General features: G+C 45.0%; 1 protein-coding gene across 1 annotated transcript in view; it reads right to left on the bottom strand.

The window, feature by feature from the left end:
• Window positions 1-23,206, bottom strand: part of LOC124776492 (cyclin-dependent kinase-like 5) — a 349,628-nt gene that overhangs the window by 131,587 nt on the left and 194,835 nt on the right. The window contains exons 2-4 of the mRNA XM_047251507.1: window positions 21,424-21,643; window positions 15,269-15,463; window positions 11,520-11,698 (exon numbers count right to left, since the gene is read on the bottom strand). Coding sequence (XP_047107463.1) covers window positions 11,520-11,698; window positions 15,269-15,463; window positions 21,424-21,591 — 542 coding nt within the window. The 5' untranslated portion in view covers window positions 21,592-21,643. The remainder of the gene's footprint in view (window positions 1-11,519; window positions 11,699-15,268; window positions 15,464-21,423; window positions 21,644-23,206) is intronic.

Here is a 23,206-nt window from a genome sequence, read left to right as displayed (position 1 = left end):
AGGAGACAAAGGATTAATAGAAGAGCTCTACGGACCACCCCTGTCCTTCAAATGCGGCAACACTGTACAGCCTAGGTTAAATGAGAAATTTCAACCTTTTGTTCTGATTGGTGGTCGTCGGTCTGAACAGAAAGAAAGTGTGAAGAGACTGGTCATTCAAGTCTTATATTTACCCATACTCGTGGACAAATGCAGTGAAATTGTATGTGGAGTGTGTCATACTGCAATCCATCCTAGTAACTTTATATCTGACGAGATGAAAACGGAAAAAATCCTATCCTACATACTGACTGGGCCAATACTCTGCGCCTTTGTTTTGGGTATGGGCGGGAGAGCGCGAGACTGTTTCTCACGTTCGTCAACGGCCAAGAAAAGAATGATGCCGGATCGCTCCATGTGCAGGTATTGACTCTCCTTCAGTACTCTATGCAGCTTAAGGTACATAACTTTCTTACCCCATTCGTATTTTGGAACTTTTACATGGAACTAGGGCTGTCAACATCTATAGCACTCCAATGCACGACGTCAATGATAACCCCAAATTTTTTAACCAATCAGCTGTTATTTTGTGCTGTTAGAGGCTTTCACGATGTAATAACTGCCTGGAAGGTTCTCGGACGTAGCGTCGGATTGTACTGTCTACACAAAACGATACGATCGAATGCTATGCCCGAGAACCTTCCAAGAAGCTGTTATTTTACTAAGGGAATGACAAGTGACTGTAGTAAATTATGTTAATCGGTGTAGTGTAAATTACTATACTGATAACTATGAATGTAAATGCCACAGAACTTGTTTAAACACATACAAAACATTCAAAATGTTAAATATACAACGTTAACATAACTGCCTAACATAAAAATGAAGTACCCAGCAGATATGGTCCAATGTCAATGCAACTACGTACATTGGCGAGTAAGTCAATTTGTAGAGTTGCATTTCACTCTGAGAGTAAAACGGCCATCATAGTGCAATAGTGTGGTCGTTGTTTTGTGTTGTTACCAGGCCCGACAGGATAGAAAAAGGGACATGAACAACTTCAGACGTTGAGTGAGCGCTATGAAGGTCATGGATATGCCGCGTACTTGCACGAGACAGCGTTATCAGCATCTGACAGTTTGAAAGTGGCCTCGCTGTTGGTCACCATTTGATCGGCTGGTTGGACTGCATGAGAACATGAGGGCAGGTACACCCATTGTCAAGGTTCTGATCGACCATATCTGACCACCACAATGGAGGATCACCTTATTGTGCTCCTAGCACACTGTAACATCTTCACGTCCGTGCCTGCCCTCCGAGAATAAGCAATGGACTCCCTTTTACATCATGTGTCATTCCGCACCATTGGTCAGAGACTAGCAGCAACAGCACTAGAAAATGAGGGTGTGAGCGGGTGGCGGAGACTTGGTGGGAGCCCACAAGACTCCAGAGCAAGGCAGCTGTAAATGTAACAAGTTCTTTTATTAACGCATCTGCGCTGCTAGATACACTGGATCCATGGCCAGCTAGCTACTGAATTTTGCTGGGCTGGCTGCCTGGACCTTGCATTGCTGACACGGTACTACATCACGCCAGTTGCTTTGTTATATGAGTCTGCTGCGACGTATAGGATTTAGGCGTCCTTCACAATGTCTACACGGGATAATTTTTGTGAGTCTTAAATCCGGGAAATCCCTTACAACATGGGACACCTCGCAACTCTACATGGGACTTATCCACAATGTATACTTATAAGCACGTTCATCTCCGAAATAAAAACAACAACCTTTTTTCCTTCAAAAGATATATGCTGTGCTTTGGCTGCAGTACAGCACTTCTTGGTCAGGCAGATTCGGTGGTTTGACAACTTTAATTCGTTCCGATGATTAAAAACTTGTGTGAGGCCCGGAATCGAACAAAGATCTCCGGTTTCTCACGAGTACTCGCCTTACCTAATTACGTTATTTGAGTACGCCTCTAGGAACTAAACATCCATCGTAATTTTTGTTTCCCTGATATATCTCCGAATCAACGATCACACATCCTCCCTTCGGAAATAGCGTTACCAGGAGATTAATACCTGGCTCACATTCTAAATACAATCGAGTCGTCTCTCCCACATTGCACTAAAAATTGTGCTGTACTCCACTTCCATTCTTCTGTTGATGTTATGTCGATTATGTTTTATAGCAACTATACTAAATAAAAGAAATTAATTACACAATCATTAATTCGTTCGTACATTTCGTTTGCACATTGCATTCTGCAACACTCTTCATGTAGGCGAGCCTAAGGGAAGAGGAACGAGTCAGGTTGTACACCAACAGCCGCAAACAGCAACTACATGTTATTTCTGTAAAGTATACTAGCGACAAACTATGACTAGTTCTAAAACTAATCACAATGAAAATTGCGGGAACACCTTCTAGGTTACTTTATTTACGTAATATAAGAGAAAACAGCTTCTTGAAAATGCGGAAGCTCCTCGTCTTACACAACTCAGCTGCTGTTTTTATCAACGAAGTGCCTCCGAAAAGTTAGGTGATGGTCTCATAATAAAGGAAACAAAAGTTATAAACGAAATTCCTTTACTGGCCTACAAAGTAATCACCATCAGCTACGACACACTTCTGAAATCGGTTGTAGAGCTGTTGGAAACAGTCAGCAAACGCTTCTTGTGGAATCACCATAGTCATGCGCAATGCTTGCGAAGCGTACGTGTTTCAGGGCTGATTCAAGGCGTGGAAACAAAAACAAGCCTGCCGACGCCAAATTTGGAGAATAAAGAGGGTGCTGAACAAGAGTCACCTTGCGCATATCCAACGCCGCGTGACCACGGTGCTTGGAGTGTTCCTACAAGAAGCGTTTGCTGACAGTTTCAAACAGGTTGACAACCGATGTCAGAAACGTGCTGCAACAAGACATTCGAGTAACAATGCTATCCTACAAGGAGACATTTCCCTCACTTCAATATTAAAATGAACATTCATTACTCTGTAAACTTACTTTTTTTCTCCGTGAGCGTTGTTCAAATCGTTAGCTCAAGGAAGGGTTGTTTTAATGATTTCACCAAAATATTAAACACTTCTTAGACCAAACATGTTCCATTTCGAGAGCTCTTTTCAAAGGTATTATTTTTTTCCCATGTTCCAGTTGAAACTCCGAAGTACAGCTTTCTTCATTTTCAGCAGCTTCCAGGCAGTGTACGGTTCACTTTTCTGTTCGTCCTGACGGTTTTCCTGAAGAGCATTTTACCAGAAAAAAAGATCGGACGCACAGTTTCCAAAAAGCAGCCTGCACATTAGGCCTGACGCACCCTATACAGGTTGTAACAAAAAAACAGCGACAAAGTTCAACGAGAGGAACTTGAGGGCTAACTGAGGCAGCGGACCCATGTTCCCCATCCAAAGGTGTTAAGGAGCATCGAAATAATGAGGGAAATCTCCTGCCTCTAGATGACACCCTGGGAAGCGAACGCCAATTGTAACGCTGACGCATCTGACGGGGACGCTGTTCTGGCGTAACCACAAACGCCGGAACGAAGAGCCGAAACGAAAGACCAGAGAAGGCAGTGAAGAAACGGTGGCCAATGGTGCGCGGAATCGGACAGCGCCGCGCTAGGCGCAGCTCCTGCCAGCCTCGGCCGCACAAGATCGGCCCGAGTTTCCGACGTGGTTAGTGCTACGCTGTCAGATCCGTATCAAGTGGTTCCTTGGACTCTGTGTGTAACAAGAGCTGTTCTGTTTTCACGTCGCCTCTCGCTAGCGACATTTGCTGTAAATAAAGTGAAATATTGTCAGTTTTTTTCTGGAAATAAAACTACTAATGTTGTTTGTTTGAAATTGTTGTATAGCATTCCGAGAACGCTGCATCCCCTAGGAATCCTGTTAGCGACGAGTGGGCAAGAACCCACAGATGTCATTTAACGTCCTGGATACTGTCCTATCCACGGCGAGGAGTCCAACGTTAAGAAAAAATGGCTCTGAGCACTATGGGACTTAACATCTATGGTCATCAGTCCCCTAGAACTTAGAACTACTTAAACCTAACTAACCTAAGGACAGCACACAACACCCAGCCATCACGAGGCAGAGAAAATCCCTGACCCCGACGGGAATCGAACCCGGGAACCCGGGCGTGGGAAGCGAGAACGCTACCGCACGACCACGAGATGCGGGCCCAACGTTAAGACTCATCATTGTTGCCGAAGGGATGGCGTAGCAGCAGGAGTTTTCTCTCATTACTTTTGCCGCGGGGGGTAGGCGTGTGGTCTAGGGCGCCTTGTCACGGTTCGCGCGGCTACCCCCGTCGGAGGTTCGAGTCCTCCCTCGGGCATGGGTGTGTGTATTGTCTTTAGCGTAAGTTAGTTTAAGTTAGATTAAGTAGTGTGTAAGTTTAGGGACCGATACCGCAGCAGTTTGGTCCCACTGGACTTACCACAAATTTCCAAAATTTCTCATTGCTTTGACAGTCTGTAGCGCTGTACGATGACAGACACGGGCTCCTATATACATTTAGGTGACAAAAGTCATGGGATATCTCCTAATACCGTGTCGGACCATCTTTTACCCAGCATAGTGCAGCAGCTCGACATGGCATAGACTCACCAAGTCGTTGGAAGTCCCTTCCTGAAATAATGAGCCATGGTGCTTCTATAGCCGCCCATAGTTGCGAAAGTGTTGCCGTTGCAGGATTTTGTGCATGAACTGACCTCTCGATGTCCCATAAACGTGTGATGGGATTCATTACGGACGATCTGGATGACCAAACCACTCGCTCGAATTGTCCACCATGTTCTTGTCACCCATAAAAATTCCATCGCTCAATGGCTGCAAATGGTCTCCAAGTAGCCGAACATAACCATTTCCAGTCAATCATCTGTTCAGTTGGATCAGAGGACGTAGTGACGTAGTCCATTGCACATGAACACAGTCCACACCATTATGGAGCCACCGTCATCTTTGACAGTGCATTGTTGACAACTTGGGTCCATGGCTTCGTGTTGCCTGCGCCAACTCGAACCCTACCATTAGCTCTTATCAACTGAAATCGAGACTCATTTGACCAGGTCACGGTTTTCCAGTCGCCTAGGGTCCAACTGATATGGTCACGAGCCCAGGAGAGGCGCTGCAGGCGATATAGTGCTGTTACCAAAAGCACTTGCGTCAGTCGTCTGCTGTCATAGTCCATTAACTCAAATTTCGCTGTACTCTCCTGACGGATACGTTTGTCGTATGTCCTACATTGATTTCTGCCGTCATTTCACGCAGTTTTGCTTGTCTGTTTGTACTGACAACTCTACGCAAACGTCACTACTCTCGGTCGTTAACTGAAGGCCGACAGCCAGTGCGTTGTCTGGGGTGAGAGGTAATGCCTGAAATTTGCTGTTCTCGGCACACTCTTGACACTGAGAATCTCAGAATATTGAATTGCTTAACAATTTTCGAACTAATATGTCCTATGAGTGTAGCTCCAACTACCATTCCGCGTTCAAAGTCTGCCGGCCATAATCACGTTGGAAATCTTTTCACGTGAATGCACTGCCCTTTTCTACCTTGTGTATGCGATACTACCTCCATCTGTATATATGCATGTCGGCACACCATTGCTTCTGTCACCTGAGCGTAGTCGCAGCCTGTTCCTCAATAAAAGCTGAGCTCGAAATTTGTCGGTATATTTTTGTTAGATTATATAGGCATATAAATGATGTCTCAGAATTAATAGCGAAAACTGACACAGGTGAATGTACACAATAACAGAAGCAAAAGCGTTCGAGTGAGCACGGGTCCGGAAAAGAGTCGTTTGCGACGTAATTGTGGATGTATGGCTACGAGCCGCCATTGATTTCACTATGAAATATTGTCTGCACCTACGTCATCAATATCTGCATGATTGCTCTGCAGTTCACAATTAAGTGCCTGGCAGAGAGTTCACCACCTTTAATCTACTTGTCTACACTTCCACTCTCGAACAGCGGGCGAGAAAAACGCTCCCTATGTAGGTGGTCACCAACAAAATATTTTAACACTCTGAGGAGAAAGTTGGTGACCGAACTTTCGTGAGAAGGTCCTACTTAAACGAAAAACGCTTTTGTTTCAATGACTGCCACCACAACTGGTGCATCATAGCCGTGGAACTCTCTCTTATTTCACGATAATACAAAACGAACTGCCCCTCTTTGAACTTTTTCGATGTCCTCCGCAGATCCTATCTCATGCGGATCCCACACCACACAACAATACTCCAGAACAGGGCAGACAAGTGTAGTGTAAATAGTCTCTTTAGTAGATCTGTTACATTTTCTAAGTGTTCCGCCAACAAGTCATAGTCTTTGATTTGCTATCCCCACAACATTGTCTGTGTGATAGTTTCAATTTAAGTTGTTCGTTGTCTTAGTCCCTAAGTATGCGGGATCGATAAAAAGTAGTGGCAACATCGTCATAATTCATACCAGACGTTACTGACAGGCGTTCACCGTATTTCATGTCCCCAGTATAATCGTCCCTCATCTCGATCACCTACCCGCACAAAGATGGAAAGCGTCGTTCACTATCAGCGCATCCACCTCTGTCGAAATCTTGGAAGGACCGACCTGTGGCACATATGATGCCTTCTGTTATGTTGCAGCGCGAGCCACGAAGAGGTCCTTTAATTTTGGCGAACAGGTCGTAATCTCACTGAGTCATATCCGGAAAATACGGTCAACGTCCCAGTATCTCCTACCCCGAATAAAATAAATGTCATGTGACTAGGGCCTCCCGTCGGGTAGACCGTTCGCCGGGTGAAAATCTTTCGATTTGACGCCACTTCGGCGACTTGCGCGACGATGGGGATGAAATGATGATGATCAGGACAACACATCACCCAGTTCCTGAGCGGAGAAAATCTCCGACCCAGCCTGGAATCGGACCCGGGCCCTTATCCCACCCCCATGCACGCAGGGGATCGCCGTGCGGCACGTGCACTGTAAAGGAGGATTATGGTATGCAGTGCCAAAAGGAAACGCTGCAGTGCGCTCCGACCACGTGCCAATCCAGTCTTCATTCACGCACGTAGTTCGTGTTTCCTAAACGTACTGTTAGGGCGCTCTAAATGGCCTTCCGCAGTTTCAGACAGCACACACTGCAGCTGACTCAAACACAGCCGTTGCAGCTGACTTTCTACTCTCAGCTACAGACAATGGGAACGACATGAGACGCATATTCTTCACGTTACGGCGGTGTTGCCACTAGTCTTTGTCCAACTCATGTATTTAGTTAAGTTTGCACTTGCCTTTAGATTTGTACGATTTATCGTGTAACTGAAATTTAGTGATTTCCTTTTAGTGTTCATGTGAATAACTTTGCACTTTCCTTTATTTAGAGTCAATTACCATTTTTGGCACCATGCACATATCTTGCCTAGATCATTTTGCAATTCGTTTTATATCATGACTTTGCAAGGCAGTAAATTACAGCATTGTCTGCAAACGATTAAGACGATTGCTCTGATTGTCTCCCAAATCGTTTATGTAGATCAAGAACAACAGAGGGCCTATAACACTTCCTTGGAGAACGCCAGATATTACTTCTGTTTTATTCAGTCTTTCCGTCAGTCATTACGAACTGTGACCCTTCTGACACGAATCCACTCGACCCAACTGGGATGATACTCTATAGGCAGGCAGTTTAATTAGAAGTCGCTTGTGAGAACGGTGTCACAAGCCTTCTGGAAATCGAAAAATATGGAACCAATTTGATGTTCCTTGTCGACAGCACTCATTACTTCGTGACAGTAAAGAGCTAGTTGTGTTTCATATGAACGATATTTTCTGGATGCGTGTTGGCTATCTGTGAATAAATCATTTTCTTCGAGTTGATTCATATTGTTGGAGCTCGGTATAAGTTCCATAATACTACTGCAAATCGACGTTAGTGATACGAGTCTGTAATTCGGCGGATTACTCTTACTTCCTTTCTTGGGTACTGGTGTGACTTGTCCAACCTTTCAGTCCTTAGGCATGGATCGTTCTACGAGTTAGCGGTTGTATATGATTGCTAAGTATGGAGCTATTGTATCAGGTTACTATGAATGAAATCTGACTAGTATATAATATGGACCCGAGGCCTTGCCTTTTTAAGTGTTTTAAGCTGCTTCGCTGCACCAAGGATATCTACTTCCAAATTATTCATGTTGGCAGCCGTTCTTGATTCTATCTGTGGAATAGTTAGTACAATAAGTCCCCCACTCCGATTTTTTAAAGAGATGAAGTCCCATATACAAAACGTGTATCTCCCGAAATAAGTGTCGTACAATGTTACGATTTTGCAGGTACATTCAGTGGTATATGTGGATATTGTCTGCAGGATGTGCTGCGAGTAGCATTAGCAGTGAAGTGCATGGCAGTGCAGCGAGTAGCATGCCTGATGCTGCAATTTTTATACACGAAGGAAGAAAATACAGTAATAACTTTGCTCCCTTTATCGTTCTGTTGAGGCGTTAGCGAGAAAAAGTTTCGTAAAGCTTTGAAATTGTGTGTAAAGTTTGTTAGAAGTCGATAAGTGGTTTCATTCTCAAACACCGGATGAACATAACGTGAGTAATTTACACGCCTTGGGTTACCCCGCCTCAACACATACAGAGTTTCTGACTTTAGTACAAGTATTTGACATTTGGTGTTTAACTTTTAAACATAAAATTATAGTTCTTAATGAATAGATTATGACAACATTTCAGATTTTTAAATTCCCTCAATAATTTGTATGAAACATTGAAAGTCAAATTTTTGCTACTCATGAAACTTCTTACATAGGCAACTGCAACCGAGACTGTGCCCTGTGTAAGCCGTTTAGAACTATAGACATGTTTGCGAAGTAAACTTTTAGATTAAGGCCTCATTTAGTTGGGTTCAAATTTCAACCATGACCTACATTAACAAAGGAGGTGTTCCAAGTCTCGTCCTCACATTTAGATAGAATACTGCACTCCCTCTGCAGAGGATTACGAATTGTTTCAAATACTTGTAGGTCATCTCGTAAATTTTCAACAGATAGTATTGGCGTCAAACGTAGATGTCACAGGACGAGCGCCCGCGCCGCCGAAAAGTGTTTGATTGCTTTTATTGAGGTGGCTTACTTGCATGCAGCAAGTATACAGAATCGTCCCTGGAGCCAAACAGGTGTATCCAAACAATGGCAGAAATTTTGGCAGCACTCATTAACAAGGATTTACAGCGATTTATTACACGAAAGTATATATAACGTAACTTGAGTGTGAAGGGGATGCGTGGCAGTATTGTAAAATATTCACTTCCACTGATCAACCTTTGAGCGTTGATCTAGTCCTGAAACCAATGAAGGATAACTAATACAGTAAGCATGTCCAGTTGGACTCTTCTGGGCGGCAACGATAGGGTGGCGTCCTGATCCTGTTTTGAGGCACGGTTTTAATACTGTGTAACCACACTGAAGAGCCAAAGATACTGGTACACCAGACTAACATCGTGTAGGGCCCCCGCAAGCACGCAGAATCGCCGCAACACGACGTGGCATGGACTCGACTAATGTCTAAAGTAGTGCTGGAGGGAATTGACATCATGAATCCTGCAGCGCTGTCCATAAATCCCTAAGAGTGTGAGCTCTTCTGAACAGCACGTTACAAGGTATCCCAGATACGCTCAATAATGTTCATGTCTGGGGAGTTTGGTGGCCAGATGAAGTTTTTAAACACAGAAGAGTACATGGAGCCACTCTGTAGCAATTCTGGACGAGTGGGCTGTCGCGTTGTCCTGTTGGAATTGCCCACGTCCGTCGGAATTCACAATGGACATGTACCGATGCAGGTGATCACACAGGATGCTTACCTTCGTGTCTCCTATCAGAGTCGTATCTACACGTAACAGGAGTCCTATATCACTCCACCTGCATACGCCCCACACCATTTGAAAGCCTCCACCAGCGTGAACAGTCCCCTGTTGACATGCAGGGACCATGGATTCAAGAGGTTGTCTCCATGCCCGTAGACGTCCATCCGCTCGATACAATTTGAAACGATACTCGTCCTACCAGGGAACACGTTTCCAGTCATCAACAGTCCAGTGTTGTTGTGACGGGCTCAGGAGAGGCGTAAAGCTGTGTGCCGAGCAGTCATCAAGGGTACACTAGTGGGCCTTCGGCTACGAAAGCCCTTATCGATAATGTTTCGTTGAATGGTTCGCACAGTGACACTTGTCAATGGCCCAGCACTGAAATCTGCAGCAATTTGCGAAAGGGTTGCACTTCTGTAGACGTTGAACGAATCCCTTCCGTCGTCGTTGGTACCGTTCTTGCAGGATCTTTTTCGACCGCAGGAATGTCGGAGATTTGATGTTTTAACGGATTCCTGATATTCAGGGTACACTCGTGAAATCGTCGTGTGGGAAAATACCCACTTCATCGCTACCTTGGAGATGCTGTGTCCCATGCGCCGATTAGAACATCACGTTCAAACTCGCTTAAATCTTGACAACGCGCCATTGTAGCAGTAGCAACCGATCTAACAACTGCGCCATACACTTGTTTCCTTATAGAGGCGCTGCCGACTGCAGGACCGTATTCTACCTGCTTACACATCTGTGTGTTTGATTACGCATGTCTAGACCAGTTTCTATGGCACTTCAGTGTAGCTGTTGATATACTCTTTCTGAGTGGAGCCGTGAGTTTCCTTATATTCACTTTTGGCGGAGGGATGTCCACCTGGGAGCTACATGGGTACCATAAGGACGAAGCTTAACACAGTCCGTGTTGCGTGCGCTCTGGCTGGACTTGCTATGTGGACACCTCTCTGTGTATGTCACTGACAAAGGGATAGACATGGGGATGTGGAGCACCCTTAACCTCTTGGAAGACGAATGGCGACTTGCATGTACCCACAAAAATGTTCCAGCAAGGATCGATACCTGGTACCTCAGAGCCGCTTGTGCTATTGATCAGTAAATGTAATTATTTCATGTACTCCATGTTCACTGTTCAACGATAAATCTTGAATGAATTGGAAATCTCTAAAAGGGTGTATTAATTTCATTTCCGGCAGCATATTATCGTCTGTTCTCATCTGTGTCAATCTTGGCTATTACGTATGAAGGATACTGTGAATGATCTCGTCTTGCGAAGTTTTACCGCAGACGTCCTATAACCTGAGCAACAGGTCCATTAAATTATAGCCATTCGCTTAGGAGATGAGAATCTCCCGCCATAGACCCGTCCGGATAGCCGAGGGAGTTAGCGCGCCGCTTCAGGGATTAGGGGAGGCGAGCCTGCCCCGGATTGAATCCGCATCGGAGTTTAACTACAAGGGCTGGTGAGCCGGCCAGCCTGGTAGTGGGCTTTAGGCGGTTCCCGACATAGAAATGGATAAACAGCGGGCAGGTATCCATCTGCCGCCTGAGATAGCCGCTACGCAAACATTTAGAAAACGTTCACACACCTGAACATGAGATCTAGACGAGAGCCAGGCATATGGGGTGCAGACTTCCAGAAACGCATCCGGTCACCAGCTCTCAGTAACATTTCTTCAGCGCATACCTGCCGTACTTGACGTCTCCGACGAGCAGCTCCGGGGCGCGGTACCAGCGCGTGGCCACGTAGTCCGTGTACGGCTCTCCCGGTGCAGCGAGCAGCCGCGCGAACCCAAAGTCGCACAGCTTGACCACGCCGAGCCGCGACACCAGCACGTTCTCCGGCTTCACGTCGCGGTGCACGATCTGCTGGCAAGTCACAATTCACATTACCGTTTATCAATAGAAGAAAATAATATCAATGTGATAACACTGAAGCTGACTATTGCATTGCAAAGAACATCCGTTTCTTTTTAACTTATCTTCGTTTTCACTATTTGTTTTTATTTGTAACCTATCAACAGCACTAAATCTGACCTCTACGCTAAGAACTGAGTACAGAATATTATAGATCGCAACAAACTCATAGATTGTTATGAAAATTTCCAGCACAGGTCATTATATACATCTGCAACTACATCCACATCTATACTCCACAGGCCACTTTTAGAGTGTGTGGCGGAGGATATTTTGTGTACCACTGCCACTTTCAACCAACTACTGTTGGTAAGCCTCTGTGTGGGCTATATCAAATGGTTCAAATGGCTCTGAGCACTATGGGACTTAACTTCTGAGGCCATCAGTCCCCTAGAAGTTAGAACTACTTAAATCTAACTAACCTAAGGACATCACACACATCCATGCCCGAGGCAGGATTCGAACCGGCGACCGTAGCAGTCGCGCGGTTCCAGACAGTAGCGCCTAGAACCGCTTGGCCACTACGGCCGGCTGGTCTATATGCTGTTTAATTTTGCCTTCATGTTCTTTTCCCGAGGTACACCCAGGACGAAGCAGTATGTTGGTTCATTGTGTTAGCAACGTACGTTTTAGGGATTTTAACAGTAAACCGCACTGTGAAGCACAACGCTCACCTTGTCGGGTCTGCCACTTGATTTGTATGAGCGTATGCGTTGCACTTCTCTTCTTTTGATCTTCTCCATTTCCCCCGCGAATCTTATCTGGTAAGGGTCCCATACTGACAAGCAATACCCAGATATCAATCGGTTCCAAGACAACCGGTTTCAACAGTCATCATCTGATCTAAGGGGAGAACATGAAAGTAATGAGGGGCGGAGGGTCTACAATTAATTACACCTAGATGAAGGGATCGGTTGGTAGGACATGTTCTGAGGCATCAAGGGATCACCAATTTAGTAAAATGGTTCAAATGGCTCTGAGCACTATGGGACTCAACATCTTAGGTCATAAGTCCCCTAGAACTTAGAACTACTTAAACCTAACTAACCTAAGGACATCACACACACCCAAGCCCGAGGCAGGATTCGAACCTGCGACCGTAGCAGTCCCGCGGTTCCGGACTGCAGCGCCAGAACCGCACGGCCACCGCGGCCGGCACCAATTTAGTATTGGAGGGCAGCGTGGAGGGCAAAAATCGTAGAGAGAGACCAAGAGATGAATACACTAAACAGATTCAGAAGTATGTAGGTTGCAGTAGGTCCATGGAGATGAAGAAGCTTACACAGGATAGAGTACAGTGGAGAGCTGCATCACACTAGTCTCTGGACTGAAGACCACAACAACAACAACAACAACAACATCATATAAAATGCAAAATTTCGCGTCCCATATGGAACTTGTTATAAAAGTTCCTTATTACATTAGATGAACTAAAATCACAAAAGGCACTGCACATACACATATATATCTTGATAAAAATACGTAGTTGATAAAATGCACACTGCTGATAATATCCTCGCTATCCATGCCTATCGCGGTCGGACATGACTCCCTAGTTCGTAGCTACGCTACGGGCGGAGTGTTGACATAGAGGTCGCCGTTGGACAGCTTAAGTAGTACACGCTAAATGATCGCCTGCTGACGTTACGAGCAATCAATAGTGATGCATCAGAAATAAAGGTGGTTTTTGCGTAGCCGAACCCTTTGCATGAGTGATACTTTGCGGGACCGTTCCAGGTCTTTATTTAACAAGTAAAATCGCCGAACAGCCGTGCGATTTGAGAAGTCATTTTATTTTATTTTCACAACCAGTTTCGGCAATTCAGTATGCCACCTTCAGGGCCCATATGCAGCTCATGTATAGCCTTGCAACCTAGTCGATACTGGCATACTGGAGACATCAGTATATGGATGTCGTGAATTCTACAGCGAAAGCACAACAAGTCAAGCCAGGTCTGGCTGGCTTGGTATTCGCGCTCGCACCATTACGGTGTTCTCTTTACGTCATGTTGCTTGGTTCATTAAAGATACAGGTTATTTATATTTTTTTTTGATTATTACTGTAATCTCCTCACGTAAAATATGCAAATAGTCTGTATGACTATAGATTTTATGTCGAATGCAAACCCATTGTAATTTTAAACGTGCGGTCAGTTGGGATTCCGCTATTAATTGCTTGTAACCTCAGCATTTGATAATTTAGCGTGAGATAGGTAACTTTTCTGCCGCCTCAAAGTTAACACTCCGTCTGTAGCGTAGTGCTGTTCGGTGAGTTTGGGAGAATCATATCCGACTCCAATATTCATGTGTGATACGTGTGTGTGTGGAGTGCCTTCCATGGTTCGACTTCACGTAATGTAACATTGCACTTTTATAACAAGTTCCATAAGGATAGGTACGTGAAATTTCGTATTTCATATAACAGGTGTAATTAATTGTAGTCTCTCCCCCCCCCCCCCCCCTCGGTACCTTAATTTCTCTCTCCTTAGTTCAGATGATGACTGTTGAAACTGGTCTTCTTTAAACAATAAAAGTCTCTATACTGCGATCATGGCGTGCGGAGTGTTCTTCATCCTCCCCCTCCCCTCACTCCCCCCTTCCTTGTCATTATGAGTGTTCTTCCAGGGAATCTCGGTCTGACACCTGTCTTTCCTACGATTATTTTTAAGCATAATGTCAGATATTTAATGATGTCGCTGCTTCCAGTGATTGTTCGGCAATCAGCTACTCACACAGTTACTGATCTTTCCGCCTGTTTATGAGTAATTCGTTACTGTTTCAGCACTATACATTAGAAACAGAGAAATGATTTGTACTTTTGTTTTTGTAGCATACTACTCGATAATGCCCTGTTGACGAAATTGTAACACTGGAGGATAAAAAATCCTAGCAATAGTGTAAGGCGAATTTGTTATCCGTTTTGAAATTCTATGAGTGTGAAGACCGATCGTTTGGACCACGGAATATAGCGAGAATGTAGATTTGCTTCTAATAGCAAGAATCTGAGGACTGACAGTTTTAACATCGCTTAAGCAATAGTGTAAGGCGGGTCGTGCGAAAGTTTTGTAAGCGATCTCCTGTGTAGACCAACTTCACTTCCCCAGTATCCTAACAATGAACTAAAGTCTATCACCTTCTTGCTTGCAGTTGAGCTCGTGTGACCATTACATTTCATATCCCCACAAACTGTTTAACATATGTATTTTTATGAATTGACTGATTCGAATTACGACTCACTGATATCACAACAACAGGATACTATGTTTTTGCTTTTTGTTAAGTGCACTATTTTACGTTTCTGAATATTTAAAGTGAGTTGCAAGTCATAGCACTACTTTGAAACCTTGTCAATATCTGAGTGAATTCTGTGTATTTTACTTTTTTTTCAGATAGTACTTCATTGTAGATAACAGCATCAACTGAAAGAAGTCAGAAATTCCTGTGTTTACACCAGCGTGGTAAGCAATCGCCAGATGAGAGCGTCTACGCGGGACAGTAAAGGGCAGAGTGTGTACTGACGTTGTTGGAGTGGCAGTAGTGAATGGCGCGCAGCACTTGGAAGGTGTGGCAGCGCGTCACCAGCTCCCCCAGGCCGCCCGGCTTCTCCTCCAGCTCGTCCAGCACCGTGTGGTCCACGAACTCGAACACCAGGTAGAAGCGCCGCTTCCGCCGGAACACCTCGATCAGGTTCACCAGGTTCTCGTGCCGCAGCTTCTGCAAACGCACACCGCACCGCACCCTTGTGTGATGAATTTGAAATACTGTTCATGGAGAGGTCGGATGGGGGTGGTGGGGTGGTGGGGAGGCTGCCATGGTACAAAGGACACAATAAAGTTGTATGACACGGATGGCTAGAATACACCGAGGGGTAGATTAAGTTGCCCAACTGCAAAGATTTTTGTCTCCTTCGCGTACAGTCACACCCTTGTAAAATGTAAACCTCCAGGGCCGGAAATTTCACTTTTAATAAAATATTCCGGCCCCTTACGCCGTGGGCGGATGGACTTTCCATTAAAACTCAAAGTTTTGTCCTCGTCTGCGGAGGACATTATCAAGGGGAATCGTAATGTGTCCAGTTCACATCCTGACTCGGTACTGACTGCGCCGAAATTCCGTTTACGCGTGCTCCCGAGCAGTGGCCTTTATTTCTCAGGCGCAATTGGCCGTTGTCGGTGGCTGTCGTCCGCTGTTGCTATCATCCTATGGTGAGAGACTAGTACACGTCATCTTCAGCACTGGGATCCAGATGTAATTCAATTTCATGTCCTCCTCCTTCCTACTGAAATTCCTGGGGTGTTTAACAGTCTCTGTGGCCTCTCTGTACAGCGTTTCACTTTATCCGCTTGTGGCTGCCAGTATTTGAATCCTATCAAAATGGATGTGGTGGTCTCCTGGCTGCAAAGCATGTTCCGCAACAGCTGATGTGTCAATCTCTCTCAATCTCTCCGCTTCTGCAGTGGCCCTTGTGCTCTTCCTCTCGTATTTTGACCGTTCTTTTTGTAGCGCCCACATACACGTCCACAGAACTACACTGTATCCTATAGATTCCTGCGTCTCCAGAGGTTTGCGAGCACCCTTGCCCAATTTTAGGTGGTTCTGAATTTTCCGGGTGGGATTTTAGATTACCGCTTTGTCAAGATTTTTCCTATGCGGTCTTAACACAACAGCATAGCTGTGATTTTTGCGCGACAATCTCAATGCTCATTTTACCTCAGCGGGCGAATAACCAGAACTGGCAGCCACAAGCGGATACCATGCGCCCGCAGAGACTGTTAAACGTCTCAGGAAATCCAGTAAGAAGGAGGCGGGCTTGAAATTGAATAACATCTGAACCCCAGCGCTGAAAGCCGGCCGCAGTGGCCGAGCGGTTCTAGGCGCTACAGTCTGGAACCGCGCGACCGCTACGGTGGCAGGTTCGAATCCTGCCTCGGGCATGGATGTGTGTGATGTCCTTAGGTTAGTTAGGTTTAAGTAGTTCTAAGTTCTAGGGGACTGATGACCTCAGATGTTCAGTCCCACAGTGCTCAGAGCCATTTGAACCCAGTGCTGAAGAAGTTGTGTACGAGTCTTCCACCATGGTGTGGGTGATAGCAACAGCGGACGACAACGGCCAATTGCGCCCGGGTAGTCAGAGCACGTGACTTCACGCCACTGCGCAGCGGCACACGTAAAGGGAATTTTGCTGCAGTCAGTAGCAAGTCAGGGCCTGAATCGCACATTCAATGGAATTACGATTCCCCTTCAAAATGTCCTCCTCAGGTGGGAACGAACCGTTGGTTTTTAATGGACATTACATCCGACCACGCCATAAGAGCCAGGAATGTTTTATCAATTATAATTAAACCTTTCCTTCGCTGTATCTAAAATAGTTGTGTTTACGTGCATCTGTTGAATGTAGATGCCTGTGGTGATTGTACGTATAGTGTAGTGTCGTGTATAGTTTTTGCGGTGATGAAAGAAGGGAGAAGTTGAAACCCGGTGTCGGCACATAATCCCAACCTTCTGAATAAAAGGGGGCCGCCATTCCACGGGTAGATCACCAACAAAAATGCCGTAAGCTCTGACTCCATGAGAGGCTGCGGAGAGATTTGGAAACTAACCCTGGACATTGCCGTAAAGATTGATAATCAGAAACTGTACGTCGCCACCTCTCCCAGCCTCGGCGGCCAAGTACCAGCGATCAAAATTTCTTCCACCGCCAGGATTCGACCGGCCATCGCACAAGCACGCGTTAGCGCCTTCCTTTGGTTTTTTCATCGTGGACAGAAGTTGTGCTGCAACCTTTTAAGCGACACATTCTACTTCTTTTTATTAAAAATAAATTACATTCTACAGCGAAATGTGCACATGAGTTGAAACTGAACTCCTCCATCCTTTAGATGCCTGATTCGCGAAGGGTCTCTTCACTTCTACTACATTGAGTAGGTAGGGGCCTATTTCCACTTTGTTTCGACCGTATAGAAATACAAATGAAAAATAAGAACATTAAAGGATCGAAGCATTTAGAGTGGAACTATCTTTAACGGCTACTTAATGAGCCCTTACGTGGCAACCACAGCTTGGTTTCGTTGTGTACCAGCTTTCCCTGTTCTTGGACGTAAATCTTTCAACTCAGTTGATGCTGTCCAGCATCTTTTCCTATCTTGTGTTAATCTTTTCATTTCAAGATTATTACTACATAAAATCTCTCGCCCCGCGAATTCTAGTCTTTGCCTACCCCTGTTGCACCAAGTTCACTTCTCAGTGCGACAGCAGCTGACCAAATAATGTTCCAAATAATGTTTCTACATCCAAGCAGGAGGTCTTCACAGAATTCTTTTCTTGTCTGTTATTTCTAGTACTTCATCTAGCTTTACCTATCCACCTGACTTTCAATATACTTTTACAGCTTCAGATTTCAAATATTTCCAGTTGCTTATGGAAATCTGTCAAGGCCCACATCCAATCTCCATTGAATGCTGTACTCTAGATGGGCGCTTTCAGAAACTCCATTCTTGTCAACATTCGGTACCTGTACCGTTCTGCCGCTGACAAAAGCTTTGTTCGCCTAATAGCTGCATACGCTTGATATCTTTCTTGCTTCCACTATTCTGTTTTTGCTTGCTTCCAAGATACGACAGTATTTGTTTCGTTTCTTTCATAATTTCGATGTTGTGCGTGTCGCTCTTCTTCACCTTCAAGCTGGCACTGGTTACCCTTAATCCATATTCACCTTTGGCTACGCCATTCCATACAAATAGTATCTGTTTAACTTGGGCTCCTTTCACATTCTGAACTTGCTTTTATTTTCTTATTTTCTTCACTGGTTCTTCTTAACATTGGAAATCAGCTGCAACTCTGCTTTACGCTTGCCTCGACAAGAATTTCCTTTACTTGGCACTAACTAGGACTCCTACTTCAATTTTGCCTCGGCTACGGAGGTATTGGCATAAACAACAAATGTACTGGAATCGTAGATGATCTCACACTGGGTTGGATGGTGTGTAGTGGCACTAACGGAATAGGCGACTATTGGTTATTGCACCTCTTAGGAAAGAGCATTAAGTCCACCAGCAGTCGTCATTAGAACAAGTGATACAAGTTTATTCGCTTCTGCCGTTTGAAGACATGTTACGCCGGCAAAACACGAAGCTTGTTTCTTACGCTGTGAAAAGGAACCAGACTATTAGACCTTCGGCAATACACACACACAGACACAACACACACACACAACACACAAGGATCTAAGTGAATCTGGCCTTGACAACAACCTCTGTGACTCTGATACGTAAAAACTAACTGAAAGGCTCTGATGCGTTAAAACGGAATGATATCTCTTTTAGTTATTTTGTTCTGATTATTACCTTTTATTCTTAAGCCAGTAAGACCGTTAAAAACCATGCTGTCGGCTCTCCCACGCTTACTAACAGGAAAACTGGTTAGGCATCCAATGCTATACTTCTCTCGGAAATATAATTCTGCTGCACATAGTACTCAAGTCTTCCCAAGTCAGATTACAAAACGCTCATCAGATCAGTACTCTGTGGGTATATCTGCCGGAGAGAATTCAATCACTAAAAACTACAGTGTGGTATTTCATTTTATTTTCACAACGGAAGCAGTAATACGAAAGAGGTAAGATAGTTTTTACAGTTTACTTATCAAACTGCGTTGAAAACGCGGTAATTGTAAAAATAATTGTAAAAATAAGCACCTTTCCTCGAATTCTCATAGATGCTGTAGTTATCGGCACTGGCACTGATGCTAACTACATTCAATACAAAGGGGCATCATTTTCCTGGGGCAGGAAGCTCCTTCTGCAGTTTTTTCGTATTTCCGAAACAAATTTGGGTTTCTAGAACTCTGCGTTCTGAAAACACAACGCATTTCTTTACTCAAACTCTTTTCGACACCTATCGATGATCTTTAGTGGGTCTCGTTTCATTTCAGAAACAGCATTAATTCGAAAGATAGGATTGTACAAGTTGGCCTGTTTTTATGCGTTTCATAGATTGACAGCGTGTCACGTTGCATTCCCCACTGTAAATCTTCAGTATGTTTATTTGTGGGTTGCAAATTCTGTGCTATGTTTTTCACAACTCTTTCATTTCACTCTCACCTGGTCTCTCAAGTTTTCCAAACCCTCGTTTTGGAGTACGAAACTAATGACCGTTGTCGGTGAATTAAATCCACGAATTACCTAGTTTGTCATTTATGAATAACAGAAACACCGCGCCGATGACAGGGAAGCTGGGCATACCTGTGTAACACAGCGTTGCACTGGAAGCAGTAGGTAGCCCTGCATCATCATATTATGAGGAGACGTTACCAGATGAGTAGGCAACGGCTTTGCCGCAGTGGATATACCAGTTCCCATGAGATCACCGAAGTTAAGCGCTGTCGGGCTGGCACTTGGATGGGTGACCATCCAGGCCGCCATGCGCTGTTGCCATTTTTCGGGGTGCACTCAGCCTCGTGATGCCAATTGAGGAGTGACTCGACCGAATAGTAGCGGCTCCGGACGACGAAAACCATCATGACGACCGGGAGAGCGGTGTGCTGACCACACGCCCCTCCTATCCGCATTCTGAACTGAGGATGACACGGCGGTCGGATGGTCCCAATGGGCCACTTGTGGCCTGAAGACTGAGTGCTTTTTTTTACCAGATGAGTAGTGGTAGCTCGCCAACCTCAGCCCCAGTTAAATACGGCATCTCTCAAGTTATGTAACAACATGTAGAAGACTTTTTTTCTTAAAGCAGGTTGTTTTATTTAGGATTCCGATACACCATATTATTTCCCGCTTTTCTAGCCACAAAACCCTATTTTTCAACGTAATCTCCGCTCAATGCGTCGGCCTTACGCCACAACGCTGGGAGGGCCTGTATGCCCGCAAGGTACTTACTATTCTACTGGTCGGCGTTGGAGCCAACGTCTTGCTGCACCAATGATCTCCCCATCACCCACGTACTGCTTCCCGCGGAGTGCATCATTCATTGGGCCAGACAGATCGTATGAGAGTGTCCGCACTTTCCAACATTGTAGGAGTCACAGCTGTGTGCGGCCGGACGGCACGCGGGAGATCGGACAGGTTTGCGCGACCTTGATGCGATGGTGGCGAACGCCTCGCCCAACGACTCACCGTGCTTTTGTTCACTGCCAGGTCTCCGTAGATATTCTGCAAGCGCCTAGGAATATCTGCAGTCCCCTGGTTTTCCGCCAAACGAAATTCATTAGCAGCTCTCTGCTTGGATCGCACCTCCGTTTCAGACGCCATTTTGAAGGCTACGTATAGCGTCTTCACCTATCAGAACTTCATGAAACTATAGGAGCTGAAACTGTATTTTACGATGTCCCACAACACATTCCGCATTTTTTTCAATCGAAACCGGCCGAGGAAAAATGTACTGCATTACTTAGTGAACGCCCCTCGTAATGAAAAGTGAAACTATTTATTTACAACGTAACAATAACCGATATCGAAATGAAATTTAATAGGTGATCTCCAATTTATTTCCAGGTTTTGAAATTTACGAAAATGGCTTATTTTAAGATTCTGACACAGCTGCGAGATCTGTAAAAGACGAGGACAAAGAAATTCGCAGCTGTCCAGTCTCCTAATTGTTGTAGCCGGTGTACATAGGTCTTATGACTATGTAGAGTGGTGAAATAAAAGGTGGGCGTCAGCGACGCACCTTGAGCATGCGGATCTCGCGGAGCGCCATCTTGCGCACGTTCTGGTCCTCCTCGGTCTCGATGAACTTCTTGATGGCGACGAGCTGCCCCGTCTCGCGGTGGCGGCACTTCATCACCAGCCCGTACGAGCCCTCGCCCACCACGGAGATGTTCTCGTACTTGTCCATCGCGCTGCCCTTTCGTTCTCATCCCAAACTCCGATCCAACGTCGTTCTCATGCTGTCAACAAAACGCCACAACATAAATGACAAAGTAAGAACAAACAGTTCAATAAAGATATTACTCTTTCAGGACAACTGTTTTCCGTCCATAACATTAGGTTAGCTTGTTTTGGGGGAAGGGACCAAACAGCGAGGTCTTCGGTCTCATCGGATTAGGGAAGGGCGGGGAAGGAAGTCGGCCGTGCCCTTTTAAAGGAACCATTCCGGCATTTGCCTGGAGCGATTTAGGGAAATCACGGAAAACTTAAATCAGGATGGTTAGACGCGGGACTGAACCGTCGCCCTCCCGAATGCGAGTCCAGTATGCTAACCACTGCGCCACCTTGCTCGGTTCATAAAATTATTTACAGCTTTAGCAGCCAAGGTAACGTCTCCATACTTGAAGTTTATGTCACAGAAAGTTTGAGGGAAAGCGGACGTCAGGCATCATGCAAGGTGTCCCATTTGTCTTGACCAGACCAAATGACTAAGCAAACTAAAAAATAAGTATTTCGTCCATAAGGGACGGCATTATGAGGACTGCGACTGTTGATACATACAAATAGAAGTTTCAACGTCAGGCACATATTTATTTTTCCACTACGCGTTTCTATGTTTCGCACCATCATCTTCAGGTGGAGAACTGTTTATTTATTTACCTGGCATTGGTGACGAGTACAGACATCTTTTCACAGCAGTAGGCCAAGGGTAGTGTAGATTACGTTGCTTCTTTCGCTAACGGTAAAAATTGCGAATATAGAAAAGGTACTTCAGAGCTTACTTTCGTTTGGTTATAAGTGTCACGTTCTTTTATCACTGGTAGCAAACTATAGGAATGTCAGCTCTACTGCTCCTAAGACGACATCCTCGTGGGGCAACCGGTATATGCCCCAAAATGTAGGAAAGTAGAAAGTCGACCTCATGCAACCCCTGTCTACGCGGATTCGTATTGGACCGACACAATTATCCAATGTGGCACGAGTAGTGAAGCTATAGGCGAATTAGTCTACCATGAGTGCAGTCTTGCCAAACAAAATCACAGCAGCTGTCGAATAATTCTTTATTATACAACCGGTTTCACAACGTAAAGCCGCATCGTCAGATTCATATTCAAATCATTTACAACGAAACATAGAGATTACTGGACGCCCCTATCACTCAGACTAATACTCTCTACGTTTAGTTGTAAATGATTTGAATTTGTACCTGATGACGCAACAGTTAAGTTCCCAAACCCTCAATATAAAGTGTGTTGCCATGAATTCTTGTTTGCTTTACATCTGCAACAACCGTCTACATGACCAAGTCAGTGCTTCATAACACCTAGTTCGGATAGTTGCAGCCAGGCAAATCACATGCGCCACTATAATAGCATTTTCAGGAATGCGTTTATGTCAACATTGTAACTGTGAGACACTTGTTGGGGTTCTATCGCTATAAATATGTTAAATTGTCTCACCTTGCAAGGGAACTGAAACTTCCGGAATAATTTCGGTCAGATCCTCCATTTGTGGCTCATGCGATCAGTAACAGCAGCAGATGTTGTAGTAGTACACCGTATGCAACAGCTGAATTGTGTTTT

This window comes from Schistocerca piceifrons, chromosome 2, assembly GCF_021461385.2.
Source record: "Schistocerca piceifrons isolate TAMUIC-IGC-003096 chromosome 2, iqSchPice1.1, whole genome shotgun sequence".
In the NCBI taxonomy this organism is placed as follows: domain Eukaryota; kingdom Metazoa; phylum Arthropoda; class Insecta; order Orthoptera; family Acrididae; genus Schistocerca; species Schistocerca piceifrons.
This window is presented reverse-complemented; position numbering and strand designations above follow the sequence as displayed.